Source organism: Hemiscyllium ocellatum, chromosome 5, assembly GCF_020745735.1.
Source record: "Hemiscyllium ocellatum isolate sHemOce1 chromosome 5, sHemOce1.pat.X.cur, whole genome shotgun sequence".
Taxonomy (NCBI): Eukaryota; Metazoa; Chordata; class Chondrichthyes; order Orectolobiformes; family Hemiscylliidae; genus Hemiscyllium; species Hemiscyllium ocellatum.
In genome coordinates this window covers 106,112,365-106,127,612 of record NC_083405.1, presented here as the reverse complement: position 1 = coordinate 106,127,612, position 15,248 = coordinate 106,112,365, and the positions used below count along the sequence as shown (strand labels likewise).

Sequence of the window (15,248 nt, the reverse complement as noted above, 5' to 3'; positions counted from 1 at the left end):
GTGTAACTAACACTACCTTGGACAAACAGGCAGAAAATTAGCCACCAGGATACATGAAAATCAACTAGCCACAAAAAGACATTACCCACTCTCACTCGTATCTTACATATACGAGTTGAGGAAGGACACCACTTCGACTGGGAAAATACATCCATCCTAGGAAAAGCTAAACAGAGACGTGCATATAAATTCCTCGAAGCATCCCAACTGGAACTCCATCAACAAACACATTGACTTGGACCCCACTTACCATCCTCTGAGAAAAAGAACAGGAAATGACATCACCAAACCAAGGAAACCTAAGCACATCAATAGAAAGCGGGTCACTAACACCCGTGCTTCACCGGACGTTCACTGATGATGTTACCTAGTGTGGGGACAAAACGTCTGAAGATAAACCTTCCAGTTCCACGACCAAACTTACACCCAGAACCTCAGCCTGAGGTACAAATCTTATCAAAACTCGCAAACTTGGGTAAGCCACCAGGACAACAGATTATTTTCTAGTAACTCTGGAAAAATGGAATGGCCAAGTATTATTTAAATGATGATAGATTGGAAACTGTTGATATATAAAGGAACCTGGGTGCTCTTGTATGCTGGTCACTGAAAGCAAGCATGGAGATGCAGCAGACAGTTGGATGGCAAGCAGTACATTGGCCTTCATTGCACGAGGGTTTAAATGCAAGAGCAAAGTAGCTATACAAGGCTTTGCCTAAGGTTCAGCAGCCTGATTCCTGATATGGAAGGTTTCTCATACAAGGAGGGATTGGGTTGACTGAGTTCACTGAGTTGAGAAAAACGAGGAGGGGAATCTTATTTAAATATTCAATTCTGATCGAGCTAGACAGACTCGATGCAGGGTGAATCCAGAGCAAGAAATCATGGTCTCAGAATTTAGAATAGGCCATTTTGGACAGAGATGAGGAGAAAGGATGAAGAAACCTGTGGAATTCTCCACCACAGAAGATTCTGACGGTCAAGTCGCTGAATACTGGGAGAGAGCAGGAGTTATGATATTAAGATGGAGGGTCATAAGACGATAAGACATAGGAGTGGAAGTAAGGCCATTCGGCCCATCGAGTCCACTCCGCCATTCAATCATGGCTGATGGGCATTTCAACTCCACTTACCAGCGTTCTCCCCGTAGCCCTTAATTCCTCGAGACAACAAGAATCTATCAATCTCTGCCTTGAAGACATTTAGCGTCCCGGTCTCCACTGCACTCCGTGGCAATGAATTCCACAGGCCCACCCCGTCTGGCTGAAGAAATGTCTCCACATTTCTGTTCTGAATTAACCCCCTCTAATTCTAAGGCTGTATCCACGGTCCTAGTCTCCTCGCCTAACGGAAACAATTTCCTAGCGTCCACCCTTTCCAAGCCATGTATTATCTTGTACGTCTCTATTAAGTCTCCCCTTAATCTTCTAAACTCCAATGAATACAATCCCAGGATCCTCAGCCGTTCCTCATATGTTAGACCTGCCATTCCAGGGATCATCCGTGTGAATCTCCGCTGGACACGTTCCAGTGCCAGTATGTCCTTCCTGAGGTGTGGGGACCAAAACTGGACACAGTACTCTAAATGGGGCCTAACCAGAGCTTTATAAAGTCTCAGTAGCACATGACTGCTTTTATATTCCAACCCTCTTGAGATAAGAGACAACATTGCATTCGCTTTCTTAATCACGGATTCAACCTGCATGTTTACCTTTAGAGAATCCTCGACTAGCACTCCCAGATCCCTTTGTACTTTGGCTTTACTAATTTTCTCACCATTTAGAAAGTAGTCTATGCTTTTATTCTTTTTGCCAAAGTGCAAGACCTCGCACTTGCTCACGTTAAATTCCATCAGCCATTTCCTGGACCACTCTCCCAAACTGTCTAGATCGTTCTGTAGCCTCCCCACTTCCTCAGTACTACCTGCCTGTACACCTAATTTCGTATCATCTGCAAACTTCGCTAGAATGCCCCCAGTCCCCTCATCCAAATCATTAATATATAATGCGAATAGCTGTGGCCCCAACACTGAACCCTGCGGGACACCGCTCGTCACCAGCTGCTATTCTGAAAAAGAACCTTTTATCCCAACACTCTACCTTCTGTTAGACAGCCAATCCTCAATCCATCCCAGCAGCTCACCTCGAACACCATGGGCCCTCACCTTGCTCAGCAGCCTCCTGTGTGGCACCTAATCAAAGGCCTTTTGAAAGTCTAGATAGACCACATCCACTGGGTTTCCCTGGTCTAACCTACTTGTCACCTCTTCATAGAATTCCAACAGGTTTGTCAGGCATGACCACCCCTTACTAAATCCATGTTGACTTGTTCTAATCAGACTCTGCTCTTCCAAGAATTTAGAAACCTCATCCTTAATGATGGATTCTAGAATTTTACCAACAACCGAGGTTAAGCTAATTGGCCGATAATTTTCCATCTTTTATCTTGATCCTTTCTTGAATAAGGGGGTTACAACAGCCATCTTCCAATCATCCGGGACCTTTCCTGACTCCAGTGACTCTTGAAAGATCTCAACCAATGCCTCCGCTATTTCCTCAGCCGCCTCTCTCAGAATTCTAGGGTGTATCCCATCGGGGCCAGGAGATTTATCAATTTTAAGACTTTTTAACTTTTCTAGCACTATCTCTTTCGTAACGGCAACCATACTCAACTCAGCCCCGTGACTCCCTTTAATTGTTGGGATATTACTCATGTCTTCGACTGTGAAAACTGACGCAAAATATTTGTTAAGTTCTCCTGCTATTTCCTTATCTCCCATCACTAGGCTTCCTGCATCCGTTTGAAGTGGCCCAATGTCTACTTTTGCCTGTCGTTTGTTTCTTATGTATTGAAAGAAACTTTTACTATCATTTCTAATATTACTGGCTAGCCTACCTTCATATTTGATCCTCTCATTTCTTATTACACTCTTTGTTATCCTCTGTTTGTTTTTGTATCCTTCCCAATCTTCTGATTTCCCACTGTTCTGTTGGGATCCATTATTAAGGTTAGGTAGTGTAAGAAACTTTATTGTTAGGTAGTGCTCACGTAAGGTAGTATTAGCAAGTCTGGAACTTGTTAGCTTCACTAGACAACAGTAAGCCATTATGTTACACTAAGAACAGACTGAAAAGCTGATGGCATAGCCTGAAGAGGCCCCAGGGAGGGTGAAAGATAACAGGACATTAGAGCTGTGTCTAGATGCACGTAGCTCAAACTGAGGTAATAGAACGTTATCAGGTGAGACCCAATCACATACGAAAATTCTGCATTTTACCAAATAAGGATGTAACTCTGGAATGTGAGAGAACAAAAGGATAGACAAATTAAAAAATAGTCAGAACGCCTTCTCCAGTGAGCAAGACACCTCACTGTACTGTGTACGATCCTCTCTCATTAAACCTGTTTATACTTTTAATCAGACCCGGTGTCTCTCTCCTCCAAATGAACACGGGGACAGAGGATTTGTCCCAACAGTTCTTAGCCACTTTATAGGATCTCTCTTTTTCTTTAATACATTTCCTGACTTCCTTTGTCAACTATGGCTGTCTAATCCCTCCCCGGAGGGATTAGCCATAATATGTTGAATGATTTCCCCCCAGTGTGGAAAACAGGCCCTTTGGCCCAACCAGTCCACACCAATGGGCGGCACGGTGGCACAGTGGTTAGCACTGCTGCCTCACAGCGCCTGTAGATCCGGGTTCAATTCCCGACTCAGGCGACTGACTGTGTGGAGTTTGCACATTCTCCCCGTGTCTGCGTGGGTTTCCTCCGGGTGCTCCGGTTTCCTCCCACAGTCACAAAGATGTGCGGGTCAGGTGAATCGGCCAAGCTAAATTGCCCGTAGTGTTAGATAAGGGGTAAATGTAGGGGTATGGGTGGGTTGCGCTTCGGCGGGTCGGTGTGGACTTGTTGGGCCGAAGGGCCTGTTTCCACACTGTAAGTCTAAGTCTAAGACTGCGTAGGCACAATGGACAAGAGTAGGCCATTTGGCCCCACTTCCTATGTTTCAAGAACAAGTAAGAGGAAATGTTTAATTTTTTTTAGTTTAGATTTAGATTAGATTAGATTTCCCCCCAGTGTGGAAAACAGGCCCTTTGGCCCAACCAGTCCACACCGACCCTCCGAAGATTCACCCACCCAGACCCATTTCCCTCTGACTAATGCACCTAACACTGCGGGCAATTTAGCATGGCCAATCCATCTGACCTGCACACCTTTGGACTGTGGGAGGAAACTGGAGCAGCCGGAGGAAACCCACGCAGACACGGGGAGAATGGGCAAGTTCCACGCAGATGGTCACCCAAGGCTGGAATTGAACCTGGGACTCTTGTGCTGTGAGGCAGCAGTGCTAACCACTGAGCCACAGTGTTATCCTAACTATTGCAAATAAGGATAAAAAGACATAGGTTGTCCATTGCTTTATAAAGTCATCATTGTGCTTGTGTTTTCCTCACTGCAGGAAGATGTTGACTTGGATTCAGTTTTCTCTTTAAATATGGGTTTCAGCAGTAAAAGAACAAAATTTAAAATTACAACTTCCATGCAGAAAGATACACCACAGGTAAGCAATTTATTTTATTGGATGATCATCTTTTTAAAAGAAGTTATTATCTGCTTTGAACAAATTATGAAAAAATACAATGTTACATCGTCACTTTAGTTGTATTTAATCTTAAAGGTTATTTCAAAGTGTAGTATAACACAGTATGCCATTCAGTCTCTCATGCCTATGCTAAACGGTTAGCTATGTAATAAAATTATTTTCTTCCAAGTATGTATTTCGTTCCTTTCTCAGAAGTTGCTATGAACCTGCTTCCACTAAACTTCCAGGCTTTCTAACCACATCAGAACAACCTGCTGCATAAAATTAAGATGTTTCTTTGGTTCCTTTGCTAGACGTAAATCTTAAATATGTGTCCCCTCTGACTATTGACCTCTCTGCCACTGGAAACAGTTTTTCCTAATTTACTCACTCAAACTGTAGGAATTATGAGGGAAAAATGAGAAGGTAACCTAAATTGAATAATAGCTGTGGCCAAGCCAGTAACTTATGAGTTTGAGCATAATTTATTTATTTTAATATTCTTTGTGTGAATAAACCTGACAATTTCATATAATTTATTTTCGGAAGCCTCTCAACTTATCCTACCACATTCAAAGTTTTTGTATGTACATCTCTGTTCCTCAACCTTTAAAACCTTACCATTTATTTAATAGTACCTTTCCACAATCTTTCCACCAAGATCATAGACTAATTCAGCACACAAGACTGTGCCAAAACAGGCCTGCATTCATCCCACTTTCCAGCATTTAGCCCATAGCCTGGAGTGTTCAGACATTTCAAGTGTTCATCCATGTACTTTTTAAAGGTTAAGGTTTCCTGCCTCTCCTGCCCTCCCATCAATGATTCCAGGTTTCCAACATCCTTTGGGTGAAAAAGAATTTCCTCACATCCCCGCCAAACTTCCTGCCCTTCAACTTAAAATTATGCCCCCTTGTTATTAATTTGATTTAGTATGATTTATTTTTGTCACATGTACTGAGATACAGTGAAAAATATTGTTTTGTCTGTTAACCAGACAAATCATACCTGGCATATGTACATTGTGGTAATAGAACAGAATGCAAAATATAGTGTTACAGTTGTAGAGAAAGTTCAACATTAACATATGAGAGGTCCATTCATAAGCCTGATAACATCTGGGTAGAAGCTGTTCTTCAATCTGTTGCTACATGTTTTCAAACATTTTTATCTTCTGATAGAAGAGGGTGTAATCACAGAATCCCCACCCAGTGTGGATGCAGGCCATTGAGTCCACACCAGCCTTCCGAAAAGCAGCCCACCCAGACCCAGCCCCTGCCCTATCCTTGTAACCCCATTTCTCGTGGTTAATCCACTTAGCCTGCTCATCTTTGAACTGTGGGAGGAAACTGGAGCACGCAGAGGAAACCTGCACAGAATGTGCGACGTCCACACACCCAGTTGCCTGAGGGTGGAATCAAACCAAGATCGCTGGCACTATGAGGCAGCGGTGCTAGCCACTGTGTCACCCTGTGGGAGAGAGTCGGACCAGGGTCGGAGGGCTCTTTAATGATGTTGGCTGCTTTCCCGAGCAGCAGGAAGTGTGAGCGATGGTCAGTGGAAGGAAGGCTAGTTTGGGTGATGGACTGGGCTGTGTTTACAACTCTGTAATTTCTTGTGGTCTTGGGCAGAGCAGTTGCTATACCAAGCTGTAGTGCATCTGGGTTGGACACAGTCTATGGTGCATCTATAAATATTGGTAAGAGTTAGTGTCGAATTTCCTTAGCCTTCTGGGGGCTTAGAGGTGTTGGTGCTTCCTTCACTGTGGCATCAGTGTGGATGGACCAGGGTAGATTGTTGGTGATATTTACTCTTCAACCACCTCCACCTCAGCATCGTTGATACAGACAGGGGCTTGAGTGTGGTACAGCAATCGCAGTTCTTTCAGTTTTCACCAGTAAACTCTTCCTCATCACAGCCTCCTTTCCCATCTATTTTGTTGTGTTATGTTCTGTCCCTGCTTGAGATAATTTCTAAAAGTTGAGATCCAAGAACTGGTCCCTGCAGCACTCCACTAGTACACCATCCAGATAAGGACCCATTTATCTCAACCCTCTGCTTTCTGTCAGTCAGCGTATTCTCTGTCCAAGCCAATACTCTACCCCTAAACCCCTATCCTTCTGGATCAGTTGGTTACGCAGCACCTTGTCAAATACCTTCTGTCCAATCCCCAATGTCCACCTTGCTGGTTACATCCTCCAAGAACTCCAGCACATTTGTCCAGCCTGATTTGGCCTTCGAGAAACCATACTAACACTGGTGAATTTAGCTTTGTTTTTCCAAGTGTTCAGTTATCTCCTCCTTTATGATCGACTCCCAAAACTTTTCCCACTACAGAAGTCAAACTAACTTGTCTGTAGTTTCCCATTTTGGCCGATCTCCTTTTTTAGATGAGGTTGTCACATTGCATATTTCCAATCCACAGGGGCCTGTTTGTTGGATCCTCAGTTAGTGAGAATGGGCATCTGGACTGGGCATCTCCAGCAACATGGATAGGTTGCAAAAGCTCAGGAAGTAAACAAAAAGCACAGTGAAGGTTGCTGGCTTCATTACTTTGCAGTGAAGTGACATTCAATATAAACTCAGCTTGATATATCTAATTTCACTGATGAGCATTTAACATTGTTATGAATTCATTTTGTTATCCACAAAACGTGTGAAGAAAAATCTGAACATTATGGACTGAGAACAGGCAATATTTGGCACTGAATAGTGATCAGAGGCAGAAAAGTATTCACTTATTCTCTAATTGTTATGTAAAGAGGTAAAAAAAAAACTGGTCTATTGAGCTAAAGTCAAAGACACATGTTAGAGCTCAGTTGAAGTATGGTGTACAGTTCTGGGTTCGAGGTAAGAAGTGAATACATTGGAGAGACAGTGCAGAAGTGATTTACAAGAATGGTTCCAGGGATGAGGAACTTCAGGTTGTGAGGATAGATTGAAGAAGCTGAGACGACGGTTCTTTTTGGAAAGATGGCTCAGAGTAGATCTGATAGAGATTTTCAAAATCTTGAACAGGCTGGATAGAGAAAAGTGAGAGCAAGTGTTCCTGCTTCGAAAAGGAACAAAACCCAAAGAGCATAGATTTAAACTTCCTCAGTGCTGGCAGGTGGGGCTAGATTGGGTTGGGATATCTGGTCGGCATGGACAGGTTGGACCGAAGAGCCTGTTTCCATGCTGTACATCTCTATGACTCTATGATTTAAAGTAAAATGCAAAAGGATCAAGGATGAAGTGAAGGCTTTTCTTCCACCAGGCAATGGTTAGGATATGGAATGTAGTGTCTTGGTAGTGTAGTGGAACAGATTCAGTTCAGACATTCAAGACAACATTGGATGAAAATAATATGCAAGGGTATGAGAAAAAAGTGGGAGGTTGGTACTCGCTAATGACACATGTTTAAAGACCCAAGCAGGCTCAATGGCCTCCTTCTGAGCGATAATAAATCTGTGATTCTACTTACAAAATATAAGTTACTTTTAGTAGCTTTTCTGATTTTGATTTGATGACGAGATTAAGAAATGCATTATTTTAAAATGAATCATTTATACTTTTATACTAAACTCATCACAGAGATCTGATTAAGCAGGCATGTTAAGTTTCTAGTTCTTGCTTTATCGCCTTCAGGAGATGGAACAAACAAGAAGTGCAGTCGATGAGGACAGGAAAATGTATCTGCAGGCTGCTATAGTCCGCATCATGAAAGCACGTAAAGTGCTGCGACACAATGCACTTATTCAAGAGGTAATGTTTCTTTTTGGGTAACCAAAATGTGAGCAAAAATCTGAAATTTGTTCAATGCATAAAACAAATTGAAGATATGTGATCTCTAAGTGGAAATGTGTTGTTGCTCAGGGCCATATAAATGGATAAGAACAGTGTCTTTCACTTCTGGCACCCAGATTTAAATGTAGGCCGACCTAATGGGGTGGAAGTCTCCTCTTTCTCTGCCAGCTCTTAAAAGTTGATGTCAAATTAATTTAAGCAGATCCATATGTGTTCCAGGTAAGTGCACAGCTCGAAAGTAGTTGATGCATTTGGAATCAAAGCATATTTGTGAGACTGAATAAAGTCGCTGAAGTCTTTATTTAAACTGCTATAAATCCACCAAGCAGTGCTTAAGAACTGGCTGAAAAAGTAGGACAAGTGTTCCATTCCAGGGCACTGACATTCTACACCTTGGGTTAATAAATTGACATGTCCACCCAAAACCATTTTCAACAGAAACCCTGTAATACTCCATTACTCCTGTCAGGTGAGCAGAAAGCAAATCCATGTAGTTTCTGATTAGCTGTGATGGATATGACTAGCTGTGACGAATGATGATCATCAATTCTGACCCTTGTGCCATCAATTTGTGTTTTTCAACTCATAAAATATGTATTCCTCCCAAGATAATCACTAGTTACTTGATTTTAATTCCTGGTGCATTCTCTGCATAGTAGATGCACAGTTACACACTTCATGAAGAATCCACCCTAATTTTCATAGAGATAGTAATTTTGTTCAGCATGTGTTTTTCACTAATGTTCATGTTCTTCCTGAAAGGAAACTAATTGTGAATTAGTTACACACTCTGTTCACAATTTCCTTCTATACGTATTCTTTTGATGCCAAATATCTGGGAAGTAAGACCAATTTTAACTCTTATTAGTGACACGCTGAACTTGTGTTGGGGAGGTGTGCAATACAGCTGCAGTTAACTCATTAGTTTTTGTTTTCCTAAGGTGAGCAAGCCCCTGGCACAAGTGTTGGGCCGTGGGCCCGATGGTCCAACTGAGACTGAGAATTACAGCCACACACTTGTTTCCTCTCATTCTAAGTCACATTGTGTTGATCATGTAAATAGCGAAAGCCCTGATTTAGCAAAGTTTTAAAAAGAAAACTACTGCCAAAATCTATTTCCTGTTTGTGGGATCATGCATTGTACATGTTGGCTGCTATAATTCACAACGTTAAAACAGAAACCACACTACAAACTAAAAACTAAAAGAACTGCAGATACTGTAAAACAAAAATAGAAGTTGCTGGAAAAACTCAGCGGGTCGAGCAACATCTGTGAGGAGAAATCAGAGTTCACGTTTCAGATCCAGTGACCCTTCCTCAGAATCTACAAAATAATATCTTTGGTTATAAAGCACTCTGGGATGTCCTGAGGTTGAGATTAGATCCCTACAGTGTGGAAACTGGCCCTTTGACCCAACAAGTCCACACCGACCCTCCGAAGAGCAATCCATCCAACCATTTCCCTACATTTACTCCTGACTAATCCACCTAACACTACGGGCAATTTAGCATGGCATTCACCTAACCTACACATCTTTGGACTGTGGGAGGAAACCAGAGCACCCGGAGAAAACCCATGCAGACAGCTGGGAGAATGTGCAAACTCCACACAGACAGTTGCCCGAGGTGGGAATTGAACCGGGGTCCCTGGCATTGTGAGGCAGCAGTGATCATGAAAGGCACAAGATAAAATTCAATATTTTTCCTTAAGAAATTAATCTCTAGAGGGTTAAACCTGAAGCAAAGGTAAAAATGAGAAGATAACAGAAACAGACAGTCAGCCAGTCAGTGTAAAAAGAGAAATGAAGATCACCATTTTAATGCAAAAAAATGTTTTTATTCAGACATTAATTGACTTATTGTTCATAGTCAGCATTTTCTTCTCAAAATTACCTCTCTGCTATCTCTTCAGAGGGATTATTTTTCATGAAGACTTCCTAATATTTGTTCTTTTCTTAACAGGTAATCAGCCAATCAAGAGCAAGGTTCAACCCTAGTATCAGCATGATCAAGAAGTGCATTGAAGTCCTCATTGACAAACAATATATCGAGCGTAGCCAGACCTCAGCAGACGAGTACAATTACGTAGCATGATACAAGCTGTTGGTGTTTGGCTTTGTCCGAATATGGGTGCAGAGACCTGCTGTGTCACTGATGTATACCTGTGAGATGAAGCAGAGCTGTGCCTCCACCAGGTTCTTCAGTCCATTACCTGGCAGCCCTTTCTCTGCTGTTTACAGTGCCACATTGCAAGTGTCAATGCCTATAGATATCCCAACTTGTCACCGTGACGTTGCTGTAAGGGGGAGTGCTTTGGTGCCATGTTTATCTCACAGGTGCAGTTGATATATTTTAAAACATAATTTAAAACTAAACACTGTAACATGGCGATAAAATAATTGTGTTTACACTGTAAAGTTTTCATCCAGGACTGCAGATAACAAATATGGCACGTGTTCCTTCACAAAATAAAGCCTGTATACTACCTGAGGTATATATGTAGGTTTCAGTGAACTAGACCATTACATCAGTGTTCTCTGCAGATTGCCCAGATGAACCGATCTATGTGTATCAAAAATGCAGTTTTCCTGAACTGTCTCTGCAGGAACATCATGAGGAATGTCTATACCAGTTTGCACTTCCATTAAAGGGATTTTTTTCAGATTGATTTCTTTCAGTGTTTCTCGTGTGCATTGATGATTGTCATAAGCCCTCCAAAGCCTTAATTATTCAGCCTGAGTGCTGCAGGGTGTTTTTTTGGGCAGGTGATTGCCTTTTTGTCTGGCGAAGATGTCTTTCATAATATTTTCATCGTCTTGGCCCGAATCAACTCCATGTGCAACAAAACGAATCTATTAAATGCATTTTAAAAAATTATATGAAGCAATTGATGCTCAGAGCAGCCAAGACAAAGAGGAGGTTGTCTCTGCTGCTACCAGTCTAGATCAGCCTTTCCCCTTCCAGTGGGGAAGGTGACTGGCCCCACCAGCCATCACCCATTGGATATTACAATTGAGACTTAAGAACTCATTGAGCTGGGTAGCCATCACTATGCAATCTCACACTTGCTGAACTGTTATATGTAAAGGTCCACAAAAATGATCCCATTACAACAGTTCTGATCGATCATATTTAACCACACCAAACATCTAAAATAAAATCTGTCCAGGTAAACATATCTAATTAACTTACAGATACCTATTGTTAACATCCAACAAAAGATGAATCTGCCACTTGCTAAATCAGGAACTTTGCATGAATTTTTTCTAATGGAACTTATTTGATTGAATGAGGTCAGATGACTGGTTTGTAAATTGACCGGTGTCTGCGAGGTTTTCTGGACTTCAACCCTGCATGGTACTGACTGTTTGAGTTTTTCTTAAAAGAGAATTGGCTATCTTTTATTACCAATAGTGTGCGCAATCTCTTTAAAACTTTTTTAAAACTGTTTGGTGTGCCCTCTGTATTACCAGGAGCCAAGTGCAGCTGGAATAGTGAGGAATAAAACTGTGTTATTACAGTTTGAGTGTGGCTGTTCTTGCCCTCTGAAAAAAACTTCCGTTGCAAATACAATTTTAAATTCTGAATGTAATTAGAACATTTTGTCTTTGTTAATTTGGGAAAGCTCATCTGCATAGCAGGCTCTTGCTGCATCGACTGACATCCACTATCTGCCGAGCCGTCTACTTTGCAAAATAAAGTGCATATTTTGCACAAGAGTGTTGCAGCTTGACGTATCCAACAAACTATGCCCTGGAGCGGCCAGAAGAGGCCACAATAACTTTCCAAAAGTAATTTTTTGTGCAGAATAGACAGGAGTGTTCCTATCAGTTTGGACAAAAAGCCCTTGGGTCTCTTATCTCTGGCCCTGCCTGTGCTTGCTAGCACTGATGCAAGTTACTACCCTCATCATTGTTCTAATTTTATGTAGGAGTCCATTCCCTTACTCCATCCTGGCATCATTCCTGCCAATTACTCAAATTAAACTGGAACTTTATGCTTAGCTTCCCAAGGGAGGTTTCCTTACCACACAACACCCTTCCCCAGTTACAATTGACCCCATGGTTTTTGTTTTAGTCCACCCCAACTGCTTTGAATTTATTTTATTCTGTGATGCTGTATTGGCATCCTGAATATAGACTGAGAACTGTCTCAGGAATTAAATTGTGTTTGTGTAGCAAAATGGTGTTTGCATATCTACATTCTTTGTAAAGAAAGTGTCATCTTTCTGACTGTCATTTCAGATGCAATGTAATTCTCCTGATTGTAGGCTTTCGTTCAAGTCCTTTTCTCACATGGTGCAGATTGAACAAAATATAAAGTGATCTTTGTTGTTTTTTATAAGATTTGTTACTTCCATTTTATGGGATCAGTCAAATACATAAACTAAGCAAATACCATTTCATTGCTGGTGAGAGGGTTGTAGTTGATGAGAGAAAAACTCTTCAAATTCTGATTTCTATATGTGTTGGCACAAGAGGAAACTCATCAGTTATATAAAGGTACTGAGGCATCTCTGTGATATAAAAGGTCTGTCGAAATAACTGGATTCATTTGCTCTGTCCATTGAGGAGGGACTTGTTGGAGCTCTGTAATAGTTTTAGCCCACAATATTTTAACAGTGTACAACCAGCAAAACACAAAAGCCATATTAGTTGAAGCGGTGGACGGGATTTAACTTCCAAGTTAGGGGAATCATTCAGAGAAGGTGAAACTTAATTGATCACCACAATGATTAGAATGTATTCATTAACAGCTACAATTGATGCCATGTTAAACTAGCAGTTTCAGTGAATTTGCATTTTGGAATCAATTTGATGATTAGTTTTTTTTATAATTAGATGATTTAGAGTCTCTTCTTTCATACCTTCCCAAAACCATTTTCTTACATTAATATTGTATGAGATACATGCACCAAAGATAAAGGTTCCCTATTCAAGATTGTCAGCAATTTTAGGAAGCAGGAACACTCTCCCTTGAGATGGATGGTTTTTTTTGAGTGTAGATGTGAGGATGTTGTCCCGCTGCGGCATGTTGACTTTGAAATCCACTTGTAACATAGCCGCAAGGTTGGGTTATTGTTTCAAAATTGAAATTGGAGAGGTCTTTGAACTGACTAAACCATATTTCTTACTGTAGTAAGTAAACACATTGCCCAATGCACCACGAACTTACTCTGGTTAAAATATCTCCGACTGTGTTCTTGGTTTGTTTTCATTTAGCCACATTCTGAATCAGTAGTTTGGACGGTTTATAATTGGTTTCACTTTTCATGGGTCAAGGAAAGGTTGGGGGGAGGCGGTTATTGGCAGTGATTGTCGTCAGGAGAAAGTTTGTGAACGTGGACAAACAGAGAATGAAAATATGATCAGTTTTGCTCTCCGCATTTGAATAATCTGGCAGAATCCACTTGACAATGAATAACACTGTGAGCTACCAGAGGCCTGATGGTGCCAATGGGACCTTACACCATCAACAAACAGGGAGAGAAAATTGAACAATAACCAAAATTTCAACAATCTGAGTGACATCCAGAACTATCCTTACCAACTCAATGCCACAAATAGATGACAGGATGTCCATATTCAGGGTAATTATTAACTGGACTGCAACATCTAAGGATTGTATTTCAGAACTGCTAAGTGAAAGTGATTGCAACTAAAAATAAAGTGGTCTGCTGTGGCCTTTTAAAAAAAGTACCTAAATGATTTAGTATTCTTTCATTTTCCGAGATGTTGATCGAAAATATCTGAATTTTCATGTTTCATCCAAGCAAATGTCATTATTTTGAAAAAGAAAACGTTACATTTACAGTTTCAGCTGAAGGGGCGAGTGAGGTCTGATTTCTTTGTGTTTCTTCATTAAAAGTTTGAAGTTATATGCCATAAGACTTTTTGTACGAGATAATTTGGTATTTTTTGCCAGTACCTAAATTTTAGGAGTTATTTCCTTCACAGTGAAGCATCTTAGGATCTCCTAAGAGATTAAATGATACAAAGTAAAATGATATTTTTATCCATTGGGTATTTCAAATGCATGGATTTTGTAAAGCTAACCAACTCGTGTATTTTTAATCAGAGAGATGAAAGAATGTGAAGAGTTCAAACTACTATTTTATTTGAGTATCCATCACACTTTAACAATTAAATGGAATGGTTATTATAATACTATATTATTTGGAGATGCTTGTATTTAAAATTATTGAACAATGTGCCCTCCTCCAGCCCACACACACTCCCACTCCTCCAACATGAGAATGACATTTCAGCTGAGTTGAAAATTGCAACAGATTTCTTGTAGAAAATTGGAGGACTGCAGATGCTGGAGAAGTCAGAGTTGAAAAGGGTGAGGATAGAAACCTCGACTCTGCTGCTCCTCAGCATATCTCTGGTATCTTATTGAGATGATAGTTTTCAGTTTGGAGCAGAGATGACAAGATACAGTTCTCTGACAATGGGGCCAATCTAGTGAGCACCTTAGTTCATAAGAACTGTGCGAGTGTACTGGCAGGTTCAAGATAAGTGATTTTTCCCTTCCTCTTTTCCTAAACCAAAAAAAAGAGTCTTAGGGAAAATGTCTGAAGCCCTCATTAAAAGAATTATCAAAGACACTTTGGAAAAAAGGTTATCGGGGACGTACAATATGTTTTTGTGAATGGAAAAGTATGTTTAAATAATTTATTGTAGTTCTTTAAAGAAGTGCTGTGGATAAAGGTGGATGCACTGTACTTAGATTTCCAGAATCCATTTAATAAAGTGCCATAATAAAGGTTATTGTGACAAATAAAGTCTCATGGCATAGGAAACAACCTATTGGCATTAGTAGCCATCAAGAAACACAGCAGGGATAAATGGGTCCACTTCTGGAACACATGATG

At 40.9% G+C, this 15,248-nt stretch overlaps 1 protein-coding gene across 3 annotated transcripts in view; it reads left to right on the top strand.

The window, feature by feature from the left end:
* cul2 (cullin 2) overlaps positions 1-11,039 on the top strand; it is an 81,594-nt gene extending 70,555 nt beyond the window's left edge. For all 3 annotated transcript variants that reach the window (XM_060825087.1, XM_060825086.1, XM_060825085.1), the window contains exons 19-21: positions 4,463-4,564; positions 8,213-8,329; positions 10,334-11,039. In XM_060825087.1, coding sequence (XP_060681070.1) covers positions 4,463-4,564; positions 8,213-8,329; positions 10,334-10,465 — 351 coding nt within the window. In that variant the 3' untranslated portion in view covers positions 10,466-11,039. The remainder of the gene's footprint in view (positions 1-4,462; positions 4,565-8,212; positions 8,330-10,333) is intronic.
* Positions 11,040-15,248: the final 4,209 nt, after the last annotated feature.